Source organism: Mastigoproctus giganteus, chromosome 11, assembly GCF_048544385.1.
Source record: "Mastigoproctus giganteus isolate SK-2022 chromosome 11, ASM4854438v1, whole genome shotgun sequence".
NCBI classification, from domain to species: Eukaryota; Metazoa; Arthropoda; class Arachnida; order Uropygi; family Thelyphonidae; genus Mastigoproctus; species Mastigoproctus giganteus.
The window spans coordinates 117428092-117441245 of record NC_143585.1 but is presented as its reverse complement, the minus strand read 5'-3'; the positions used below and the strand labels follow the sequence as shown (position 1 = coordinate 117441245).

The 13154-nt window shown below is 34.3% G+C and overlaps 1 protein-coding gene across 7 annotated transcripts in view; it reads right to left on the bottom strand.

The window, feature by feature from the left end:
- Nucleotides 1–13154, bottom strand: part of LOC150078374 (protein hu-li tai shao-like) — a 459870-nt gene that overhangs the window by 355341 nt on the left and 91375 nt on the right. For all 7 annotated transcript variants that reach the window (XM_090385317.1, XM_090385315.1, XM_090385320.1 and 4 more), the window contains exon 6: nucleotides 10773–10871. In XM_090385317.1, the coding sequence (XP_090241443.1) occupies nucleotides 10773–10871 (99 nt within the window). The remainder of the gene's footprint in view (nucleotides 1–10772; nucleotides 10872–13154) is intronic.

Below are 13154 nucleotides of genomic sequence, written 5' to 3'. Positions count from 1 at the left end.
CAAACCAGCACCTTTGCTAGCAAAAAAACTTATCCCGCCTGTGCTATCACCAGTTTCGCTAAAGTGTTGATAAAGGAGTTTTGCCTTTTCACGAATGATGTGTGAACTTAACGGAATTTTATTTTGAGTTCGGTCTTCTATCCACAGATTTAAAGCCTTTTCCATTTTTTCTAATTTAACATCACGAGTTACAGAGCAAATTTTTGAAGCAATTAGCGTGTTTTCACGGACACTACGGCGGATTTTTTCTTCCGATTTTTTGATTGATCCGTTGACTCATTGATTTTATAATGTTTTGCCACTGAGACACTTTCACCATTAGAAATTTTATCTAATAACTCAATTTTATTCGCTAACGTCATCACCTTCTTTGATATTATCACATTTCTCTTGTTATTCGTAGCCATATTTTTGTAGGGGTTAGAAAGAACTTGTCCACAATAAAGTCACTTTGTTCCGTTAACACACTCGAAAAAGTCTGTTTTACACTGCAAAACGGTAGATTTATCATTTTTTAAGATATCAATTTATAAATTGATAAATTTATTCAATTTATAAGCATATAAATTAAAAGCAAACGACGAAACCTTCCATGACAAGCGCATAACACATACCGAACAAGGATTAGCGAGAAACATCCACGCTCGCGATTTTGTCACCCCTCTTCCCTCACCCACTGAGCGCTGATTTGACCGGGAAAGATAATTTTAGCCACGCCCATGTTTTTTTATGACGGAAAATATTCACGGTGCATTAAAATTCACATTTTTTTAGGTTTCATTTTATATTAAATCGGCGATCGCGAATACAGATACCGCAAATAGCGGAGGTTTACTGTATACAGTAAACCCCCGCTATTCGCAGGGGTTACGTTCCTGTGAAATGCCGCGAATAACGAAAACACGAATACTGAGTTATGGCTCCTGTTCTGAAGTATGAAATATATAAGAAAAACTAGTCTAAAATTTTGTCTATGTATGTATTATACGTACCTTAATAATATGACTATGTACATAGACAGTACATAGTGAAATGCAAGCATATGGCATCGAAATGAAAATAAGAAACAATTTAATATTAAATGTAATATTTATTAGAAATTTCAAACAAATCTTTCAAACCAGCGCCTTTGCTAGCTAAAAAATTTATCCCGCCAGTGCTATCACCAGTTTCGCTAAAGTGTTGATAAAGGAGTTTTGCCTTTTCACGAATAATGAGTGAACTTAACGGAATTTTATTTTGAGTTCGGTCTATCCACAGATTTAAAGCTTTTTCCATTTTTTCTAATTTAACGTCACAAGTTACAGAGCAAATTTTTGAAGCAATTAATGCGTTTTCACGGACACTACGGAGGACTTTTTGATTGATCGTACCGTTGACTCACTGATTTTATGTTTTGCCACTGAGGAGACACTTTCACCATTAGAAATTTTGTCCAATAACTCAATTTTATTCACTAATGTCATCACCTTCTTTGATCTTTTCACATTTCCCTTGTTATTCGTAGCCATATTTTTGTACAGGTTAAAAAGAACTTGTCCACAATTAAGTCACTTTCTTCGGTTAACACGCTCGAAAAAGTCTGTTTTACACCGCAAAAAGTTGATTTATCACTTTTGTAAGCATATCAATTTATAAATTGATAAATTTATTCAATTTATAAGCGTATAAATTAAAAGCAAATGACGAAACCTTCCATGACAAGTGCATAACACACACTGAACAAAGATTAGCAAGAAACATCCACACTCGCGATTTTGCCACCCCTCTCCCCCACCCACTGAGTGCTGTTTTGACCGGGAAAGATAATTTTAGCCACGCCCATGTTTTTTTATGGCGGAAAATGTTCACGGAGCTTTAAAATTCACATTTTTTAAGGTTTCATTTTATATTAAATCAGCGACCGCGAATAGCGGGGGTTTTTGTATATATATAATGGTTATTATTAAATTATTATCAGCAGAAGTCAACTTTTGGCCAAATAAAGAACAAATTCACCAACTTTTATCAGATAAACATAAACAAGAACTGCACTACTAATTTTAGAAAAAAGATAACAATAACCAATTACACTAGTTTACTAATTTAAGTTTGTTCACTGGGGTTTGAATTTCAATAGGTCCTACTGCTGAAATATGTTGCTGTGATTTCAAATATGACTTAGATTTTTTTCTATCACATCCAGATACATCACAATTTAAGAAATATAAGAGTATTGTATTTTACGAAAGTATATAACTTTATTGTATTTAGTAATGACAAATTGATAGGATTACATTTTCATATATCAAAAAATACATTAATACTAACAAGTATTAATCAAAATTCTGAAACTTTCATTAATCAGACTGTCTCTTTGTTTGAAAAGAATGTTTAATTGTTTTTATTTTATGTACAGTGCCAAGTTTCTCTCTTTTTAAACACCAGCAGTAGTCTGCCATCATACTTGCATTCCACCTTCCCTGGTACCTCTACTCCAATTCCTTTATGTCCTGATGGAATCAATCCCCTTGTTCTTCACTCATCTGTGCAAGACTTTTTGGGGAAAAAATCAAGATGGACATGCAAAAAGTGAATTTTGATGCTCATATTGCAACCTAAACTGTGAAGCTTTTCAAGCACATTTTGAACAATTTTCTCATAATCCTGTGATTTGTGATTTTCTAGAAAGTTTTCCATTACACTTTCAAAAGCAATCCAGGCTTTCCTTTCAACATCAGTCATAGTAGTTTCAAACTGACCGCCTTAAACAAATTTTCTAATTTGGGGACCAATGAAATTACCCTCCTTAAGTTTTAAGTCAGATAAACTGGGAAATTTACTGCAAAGGTACTTAAAGCAGTTGCCATCCTTATTCAATGCTTTAACGAATTGCTTCATTATGCCTAACTTGATATGCAGTGGAGGTAAAAGTATTTTATCTGGCTTCAAACTTTCGGGCACAATATTTTTTTGACCCCGGGTGTAAGATTGTAACTCCGAGACCATTGCTTCTTTGTCTAATGCAGCACTTTAGCTCTGCTATCCCATTCACAAATAAAGCATGGCATTTTAATTACCCACCCAATTGCCCAACAACATACATAACACTTTTAAGTCTCCACATAGTTGCCATTCGTGATCTTGATATTTAATTTTCTCCAGAAGAAACTTTAGATTGTCATAAGTTTCTTTTAAGTAGACTGAATGAGCAACTGGCACAGATGTGTACTTATCTCCATTATACAAGAGAACACCTTTTAAACTAGCCTTAGAGGAGTCTATAGTCTCCATTCACTAAGAACGTATGATGGAGCTCCTAAGGCACTTATTAAACCAGTGATATCACTGCAATATACAAGAGGACCTTCTTGTGAAAAATACTGTATAAACTCCCTTTCACAATTTCTGTACCAAGAAAATGATCTACCTGGAGCAAGTAAGTTCTTCGCTTGAAGTCTGGATCCCAGAATTTCAGCAGCATACTTTGGAAGACCTAAGTCCCTTACTAAACCGTTCAGTTCAACTTGCGTGAATTGCTGTGGTGTTAAAATATTTTATGGTTGATAACATTCCTCTTCACAAACCTCTTTAGCTTCTGCTTCGATGGAAGAAGATGTGGACTCCAAAGTTTCTGGTGGAGGTTTTACAGGCAGATCAGGTCCATGTGGAACCGGTCTTATGGCTGACGGTAGATCTGGATATTTGATGTCCTTTTTATTTTTTGAATTGTAACCTTTGAATTGTAACCTTTAACGTCACATACACAAAAGTAACATTTGGCATGGCTTACTGGCTCGCACCACACCATAGGACTAGCAAATGGCAAGCACACCTTATTTCCTTGACTCCATTTTCTAAGATGTTTGACACATGTATGGCATACTTTATGCATGCTACGATTTTTTTTAAAAAATCGGTAATATCACCTCTGCTTTACAGGAACAAAACAATCACATATGTGACAAAATATGTCGGGACTGTTTATACACTTTCTGGTCGCCATACTAAAAGAAAACTAACACACAACGAGAGCTCATGATGGTTTTTACAGGAGTGCTGTGACCGCATAAGGGATGTGCCACTTATATAGGCTCTGTGATTGAGTGGACTGTATAAACAAGTCAGTGCATGACTGCACAAACAAGTGAGCAAGTTTAACCCATAACTACACACAGGAGTCTCCCAGACTCCACTCGGAAAATAAAATTCTGGGAATGACAGATGGGTCGTAAGAGTGGGATGGGGGGTCATCTACCTTCCTGGGTCAAGGTGGGGCTACTTGCAGTGTGTAGTTACAGGTTAAACATGCACAAATACTGATTACGAATATAGGGGTATAAGACTTGCAAACCATTGCAGAAACTATAGTTATGTACACATTTGTGTATAATACCTAGGTAATATTTTGTTAATGAATTGTGAAAAATCTTTAGGTGATAGAAACAAATGGACTTCGGTTTAGTAATCAGTAAACATGCATAAATAACTGCCACATACTTTTACTCAAATCCCAGATACACTATAAACCAGTGTTATTTTTAAGTAAAATTCCAGTTAGAAAATTCAACATATAGACAAATTATTATAATTAAATCATAATAAATGGTAACATTTATGTTCCATTTATTATGATACATTGTTCCATTTTTCATTTATTTTTATACTGTATACATTTTTCCATTTTCCATTTATTTGTACACACACAATTATTACACTATATATATATATATATATATATATATATATATATAAAAAATATTTACAAAAAGATATGTATACAATTTTATATACATTAACATTCTCGTTACACATATATAGGACATTATATTATACCTCCTGGTGCACTTCGTACATGTATCCCAGAGTCAAGGGTGGCTCCTAGGCAAAAGCCCACCTCCACCTAGTTCATCTGTTTTGGCGTAGAACCTCAACAAATCTAGCTTAAAAACATGTGCGAGGTATTTTACCACTGCCAATATAAGATAGCTATTGCCCTTCTCTAGGCCCGGGTTGACGTTATGTATTTGTGCCGAATGCACAAGTACCACACCCACCGGATGTAGTGCAATACCAGTGGGTGTCAACAAATGAATTACTAGTGGAGAACTTCGACAAATTATCCTCACTTACACCCACCAATTATTCTATTAAACAGATGTATACAATACTTTTTTTTTTAAAAATGCTCAGTCTCTGAATTACTGAGAACCAAGAAAACAATATAACATACATCTTTACAATAACAATTGACATAAATCTTGTCGATAACAGTTGGCCAAAATCAATGCAACATTAATTAACATAAATCAACACAATAGCAATCCATATAGTCAACACAATAACAATTAACTTAAATCTTCTGTTTACACTTAAACCTTTTGTCTTTTGGCCATTTGTGAAGTCAATTCCCAGAAGAAGCTGAAGGTCTTAGCTGAGTCCTCAATATGAAAACTGATCTTGAGAAGGTTTGCAGAGCAGTAAAGTTATTATGGTCTTCAACTAGGATATTTACATTGTTCTCCAATAAGTTTGTAACCACAGACATTAAATCCGTTCTAAGTTGAGAGTACAATGGACAGTTCAGAAGTACACGTTTCATATTCCCCACATGTGCAGTACGGATCAGGCTCCAGGCCACACTCAAATAACTTAGCCTGGAGGGATTCATGCCCTGTTAGCAGATAAGAAGTTGTCATAGAAGGTCTAAACCACGAAATAACTCCAGAAATTACTATTTACAAAAATAGTAATTTCAAGTAGATTCTTTTCCTCCAAAGTAAGATGCTCAAATCCAAAAATTAAGAGTTATAGCCACTTTCAGTTTCTTTAAAAGTAGCCCAAAACTAGCCCCATGTTAACCTATGGGACTTTTTCCGAAATGTAAATGTGAAGTCTAACTAATAAAGACTGATATATTCCCAGTACATAGTGACATATAAATATTTAATGGCTTCTCCCTAAAGGGGGCACCTCCGTAGCCAGGAGCAGCAGTGCATAGCACACGCTTCTTGATTAGACCGGGGTTCGAGCCCATAACCACCAAATAAGGAGGATGCGGAAAGGTCAGGGAATGACCACCGCATATCCCCGGAGCAATATGGCCTTAGTTGCTAATGCTCCTAAAAAAAAAAAAACAAAAACCAAAATAACCAAACCCTAAAAGGGGGCTACCCCAAAGCCAGTAAATTTCCATGGCAATAAGATAACAAGTCTCCATTTTGCATAATGTTATTTCAATGGGACAATGTAAAGTCTATGGGAATTTTCACAAGAGAAAATCCTCTATGGTAAGCCTATGAGGCTATGGTCTATATATGTCACTCTTAGAGTTCGAAGACAATTTCCAAACACCGATATCTTGTGTGTCCCTTCAATACCTGCAATAAAATTTTATCCTATGACTCACCGAAGCTATCTCCATCCATGTCATATATTATGTAAATATAACTACTCGTTAAGCCGCGCTTACACATTTAAAAAAAAAAAAAATTTCTATTATTTTGTGATTATTATAAGAAAAAAAATGCCATTTATAAGCTTAAAGAAAGCATGTTCTCTTAGCTAGTAGCTAACCATTAAAATGAGCACATGGCACTAAAGCAATTGCCAAGAGAGAAAAACATATGATCACTGCTGATGCAACAGTGCAATCACATGCGGATACACAGAACAGAATGGGTGCCTCCGTAGCCAGGTGTGAAGGAGCTGCAGTGCATAGCACACGCTTCTTGATTTAGACCGGGATTCGAGCCCATCGCCACCAAATACGGAGGATGCGGAAAGGTCAGGGAATGACCACCGCATATCCCAGAGCAATATGGCCTTAGTTGTTAATGCTCCTAAAGAAAAAATAAAAATAAAAAAAAAATAACAGAACAGAATATATGGAGACAAAAAAAACTTTAAATGTGAAAACTCTTTTCAGATTAAGCTGTTAAACTTATTTACTAAAGCACTTTAAGGGCTTAAGCCTCAGGCTGCCAAAGAATCAGACAACGTACAAGTTTGCACAAATGCAGCATATCAGAACACAGCAATTCTAAAAAGAGCTAAAAACAGCATGGTTTTAATTATATCTCATATTGTGAATACCTTCACAACAAGTTGCCATGATATTGCACTACTTCTAATAAGTAATGCTTCATCAATGGAGAAAACTATCGTTACTTATTCCTGGCAGATACCACCACCACCACCACTCAGACAGCACCGTTTCAGGGCTATCTGGCCCTTTTTCGGTGGGTGGGTAAGGTACCCTACCCACACACCCACCGAAAAGGGGCCAGATAGCCCTGAAACGGTAAGTAAACGGTGGGTAAAGTACCCTACCCACACACCGAAGAAGTGGTGATGCAGTGACGACAAAACAGTTATGAAGTATAACTGTTTTAATTAAAACAAAGCTGTTTTTAGCTTTTTTTTAGAATTGTTGTGTACTGATATGCTGCATTTGCACAAACTTGTACTTATAATTTACTGTTACAATTAAATGTAGAGTGAAGTTGGAATTATATGCGTTAGATACTTGATGAAGATCATAGTTGTGAGTTATATTGTTTTATAAAAGCAAAATATAATTCATAAAGTATTTCATGCACACACGAATCTTTGAAGAGATTTAAAGTTTTGTTCTTAAGTTCTGACAGTTGCAAGAAAGTTCTAGTTTAGCAACTTGCTGGTTATTGAAGATAATGCCTATTAGAGCTTGTCTTTTTCCAAGCTGAGACACTAATGTTCTAATAAAACAAGTAATATAAAAAAATTTTTTTTAAAGTCAATTCCTACTTAGGTCAACAAAGAAAAATTTTATTTTAGTTACTTTTTATTAAATAATTACAATTAATATATAAATATGTATATACTATGACAGAATCACAATATTAAGTGGCAAAATAGAAAGCAAATTTCCTTGCAATTTTCCATTTTCCTTTCTATATATGGTGTTGGACTATTATTTTTATTCACATGTTTCATTTTCCATTTTGTTCCCTCCATGACTCAGACTAGAACCCAGAATGAAAAAAAGAATCTGAAAAAGAAATTTTTTTCCAGCGATCTACACGCTTCGCCACTGATGGTATTTATTCCTAAATTTATATCCTGCTAAATATCTTATATAAGAGAAATTTTTTTCTCCCATATAAAACTAAAATTAATTAATTAAATTTAATTAATATTTGAAAAAACTGTATTAACATCAAGTGTCATCCACTACAAGTTTAAAAAAATTTATTTGAACTTGGGTGGATGAATAAAAAGTATTTTATTAACGATTGAAAATTTGAACAAGATATATAAATATATATATAGGGAGAGTGTGAACTAATAGTAGGAATTGAAAAAGTTATAGTACAGGATGTTCTAAGTCAAAATAATACTGTTATATAGTTTTGTTTGTTCTTACATTGATAATGACATCCATCTAGAAAAAGGGGAGAGAAAGATTCTTTGTAACTTTTCCAGTTGTAATGAAAATGACTGTTTGTTTTACTGATGAGAATAGCCTTTCTAAGCTTGATTAATTTTGTTTCTCTTTTCAGCCTGATTAAAGGGACTAAACTAATGATGTGTATGGTTTTGGCTTAGCTATTATTGCACATCACACACTGTTACAATGGCTGCTTAGCAAGACAAGTTCCGCTCTTCTGATTTGGTTTGTACCTTCTGGTTGGCAATAAACAATTAAGAATACAGTTTCTGAACTGGTTCCACCTCTTCATTATGAATCTTTCATAAATCTTTGTACTGTTCCATTTATCCTATTTCATGTCTTCCTATAAGAAGATCATCAAAATACATCAGACAACTCCTCCTCCTCTTTGTCATTTCTTGATATTTATATATCGTCAGCTTTTGTTCTAATTCCATCACAAGCATTTTCATTTCCTTCAATTGTTTGCTCTCTGTAGATCTTTGCTTTCAATGTCTTAACTCTGACCATATAAAACTTTACCTAAGTCACTTTCAATATCTATTATCAAAGCTCTGATGTTAGCCTGAAGGCCACCCTTTCCTGAGAAGAGCTTAAAATGAGCATAATCCTGATCTGTATCTTCTGTAACATGGGAAGATGCAGAATCTTTTCATCTAATATGCATAAGCATTTCAAAAATATAAACAATTAAAGTGAACAACATGTGTTACTAAATGCTATTATACAAATGTGCAGTTTACAAATATTTGCAAAACAATACCTTATAATTCTCTGCAAAAGCTAACTGCTATGAACTGTATAAATTTTCTATTTAGAAAAAGAACACAAACGCTTAGAGGTGCCAAACGGTTTAATAAACATAATGAAAATTTCAAGTTAAAATATCAAATACAGAACAAATTTTTCAACCCGTTCCTTTCTCTACACTAATCACAAGTTTTGCACACTGCATATTTTGCCAACCAGAATAACTTCCTGACTGTCTGGCCCAACTATACGGAGCGGAGGTAGAACTGCCAGGTACAAGGAATTTTGGAACTCATTTTAAATAATAAAAATCAAAAATTTTTTCAAAATTTCTGTTTTCAGATCACTTACAAAAAAGCATAGTCTAATCACATTGGAAAGTGGGACCAGCACAAAGAGGTATGGATAAATCAAGGTTGCCATCACACAGTGAAACCTACAGGAATTACCAAGCTACTGATGAAAAAATAAACAAAAGCAAAAAATAAATAAACAGCTAAATTTCACAAAATATAACATAACAGTACAAAATTCATTCCAGTGCAGAGAGTTTCAAAAATGTAGTGAATCAATTTGAACAAATATGCAATCAAATTATGTTAATGAACTGAATGTTAGGATGCCGAATTACGTCTAGCTATCAAATTAATGCATGTGGTATTGCTGTTGCAATAAACATCAATGGTTGCAATTTAAAGAACATCATCCACTCCATCTTAAATTCAAAAAGTAGGTACACGTTGGATATCAAGCAACCACTATTTGGTCAAAAACAGACATGTGTGACCATGTATTCAGAGGTAAGTGGATGGTTTCTGAAATACGTTGAAATAGGTTGACACAATGAAACATGAATACATCATGTGAATTGGACAGGCACAGTGCAGTAGTGCTATTTACAATTCCAAAGAAATCTAACATAATATAATATGTTGCAAGAAAACTGACAGCAAAAGTTATCCTGAGACAGGAAAGTTGTAGAAATTTTTGAATGTGAAATCATAATTAGTGCTGGTGATTACACTATAGTGCCTTGCTATATGGCTCCAGAGCAAATCAGACTTGAATGGTGGCCGAGATTACTGTACAACTATTCATGTACTCAGTCAGCCAATATGACCATCAGGGCTGTCAAGAACAGGATTTTGAATCAGCCGTATTGCTCCACTCTGAATAGCCTGTTTCAGAACACTCAATAATTCATCTTAGTTGCCGAAAGTTCCCGTGTGATGAACTCCAGCTGATATCATCAAGTGACTATTCACCTACTTCAAAGAATTACATACAATGGGAATTAGTAAAAGTACTCTCTTCTCATTGATGAGCTAAGTGTCCCCAAGTAGCAGGAGAGTACAGTGAGAAGCAACTAAAAAGATAACCTGTTCACTTTTCCCTGAGTTTCTCTGAAAGAAAACTGCACATTGCAACCAAATAATCTTGAAGAATAAGAACTTTCATTGCTGAAAAGAAATTACACGTAAAAACAGAATTTAAATTTAAAGCTGCTCTAAATTTATTCATTAAGACTTCACTCTACAGCCTATGATTTGTGAATTCAGTTTTGATAATCTTGCACATAAATGAACATCTGATAGCAATTGAACATTACCTGAGCTTCACATGCAATAACAAAGTTTGATAACAGGAAGAAAGCCTCTTCTAGTGACTCTCCACAAATAACTACACCATGATTTCTTAGTATCATAACCTAAAAAAAAAAAAAAAAAATATATATATATATATATATATATATATATATATATATATATATATACGCACACACACAACACACACATAGGGTGTCTATAAATGGTGGGTTATGATAGAATATGGTAGAGTAAAAATTTATCGGATTGGCAATGAGGTAGCTGGTTGAGTGAGATTAGGTGCAGTCTGCGAAAGACCTGTGCGTCAAAAACGCCCAAGTAACGTGCAAAGGCCCAAAGCCAGCACAGTGGCAAAAACCTAGAAGTACAATATGTAATATAAAGTGAGAGTAAAACAAAATGAGAAAACGTAAAGCAAAAAGGCGAAAAACGGTAGTAGTGGTAGTAGCATAAATGGAAATATGATGGAGCAAAAATATATAAAATAAAATAATAAGGCAAAATTATTATAAAAGTTATAAAATGTGTTAATTATGGGTTAGTATATTGAAAGGGACTTTTTTTAGGGCTAACCCTTTCAATATATCAGCCCATAATTAATGTGGCTATCTGTTTCTGTTGTCAACTGCCCGCCAAAACTAGGATCGATCATATTTCCATTTCTATTCTATCATATTTCCATTCATGCTACTACCACTACTACCTTTTTTTGTCTTTTTGCTTTACGTTTTATCTCATTTTGTTTTACTCTCACTTTATATTACATATTGTACTTCTAGGTTTTTGCCACTGTACCGGCATTGGGCCTTTGCACGTTACTTTGGCGTTTTTGACGCACAGGTCTTTCACATATTGCACCTAATCTCACTCAACCGGCTACCTCATTGCCAATCCGATAAATTTTTACTCTACCATATTCTATCATATCTAGGAAATTTTTACTCTACTACATATTCTATCATATCTAGGACATATATTAGATAGTATGAATCAGAGCTGTAATACTCAATATGTTCTACGTTGATAATAATATTAGTAAAATAACAAGAGGAGTTTACCTCAATATAGTACGTAGAACACTTCCGTATGATACCCTCCAGAAATTAAAACGGAAAAAACGAAAAAAAATCAACAACTTACCGGTACATTAAAGTAAAATATAAATAATCAATTTAACACAATTCAAAATCAATTTAAAACAATTAAAAATCAAATTAACGCAATTAAAAGAATCTAACAAAAATATTCAAAACGATTTTCCTTTCTGAAGCTGACAATGCTTTTCGACCGTATGTCGTGATCACAGGAATGAAAATTACCGAATCGGGTTAAACCTGCAACTTAAATAGTGATTATATGTCTTCGTGCATGTGCGTAAAGGTCCACGCATTGGAGATCAAATATGGCTGCAGAACATTAACATAATTCTCGTGTAATTTAATTTCAACGGTTTCTGCAATTAATAGTCGCGTATAATTACGTTGAACGTTAAGTATTTTGGCCTCGTTAAATAAAAAAGTATGTTTTTCGTTAATGGCATGAAAGGCTAATTCTGACGCTGCTGAACGAGAAGCATGAACTGAGGCTTCGTGTTGATTTACACGAATATTAAGAGAAAACCGCGTTGAACCTTGATAAGACGAGTCGCAATCACCGCAAGAAATGTTGTATACCAGATTATTAATTTGTGTTGCGAACGCGGAAAGAACCGAGCGATTGTTCAGTATAGTGTGTAACTTCCGTATAGGCCTAGCTATAATTTTAAATTCGGTATCTTTAAAGAATTTCTTAAGCTGTTTGTGCCACTGTTCAACATATGGGACAGAAAAAGTATTTTTTGATATTACTATTGTTGATTGGTGTAGTATTTTGTATCCTATCCTTAGCTTGTACCCTAATTCGATTTATTGTGGTAATGGAATAACCCCTGTTTAAGAATCTGCTAGTTAATATGTTAATATTTGTATTTCTGAGTCCAAAGCAGAATCCGTCGTTGAATATTTATAGGCATTTAGAAATTGATTAAAGATAATCGATCTTTTGTAGGTGAACGGGTGAAAGCTATTATAATGTAGAAGCATACAGGTGTTTGTGGGTTTTCGATAGATGCTAAATTGTATTTTATTCGAGTCCCAGGTAAGCGTGAAATTTAGAAAGTTTAATGACTTTGTATCCGTATCTTCCCTTTCCAATGTAAATTTGAGTTTAGAATGAATATTATTAAACGAATGTAAAATGTCTTGGATGGTACTACTATCAGTAATAACTAGAACATCGTCTAAATACCTCCCATAGTATGTGATACGGGGATGAAAAGGTGTCAAATGTATCTGCTCAATCGTTGAGAGATAGATCTCTGACATTAAGCCACTCGGGCTCAAACC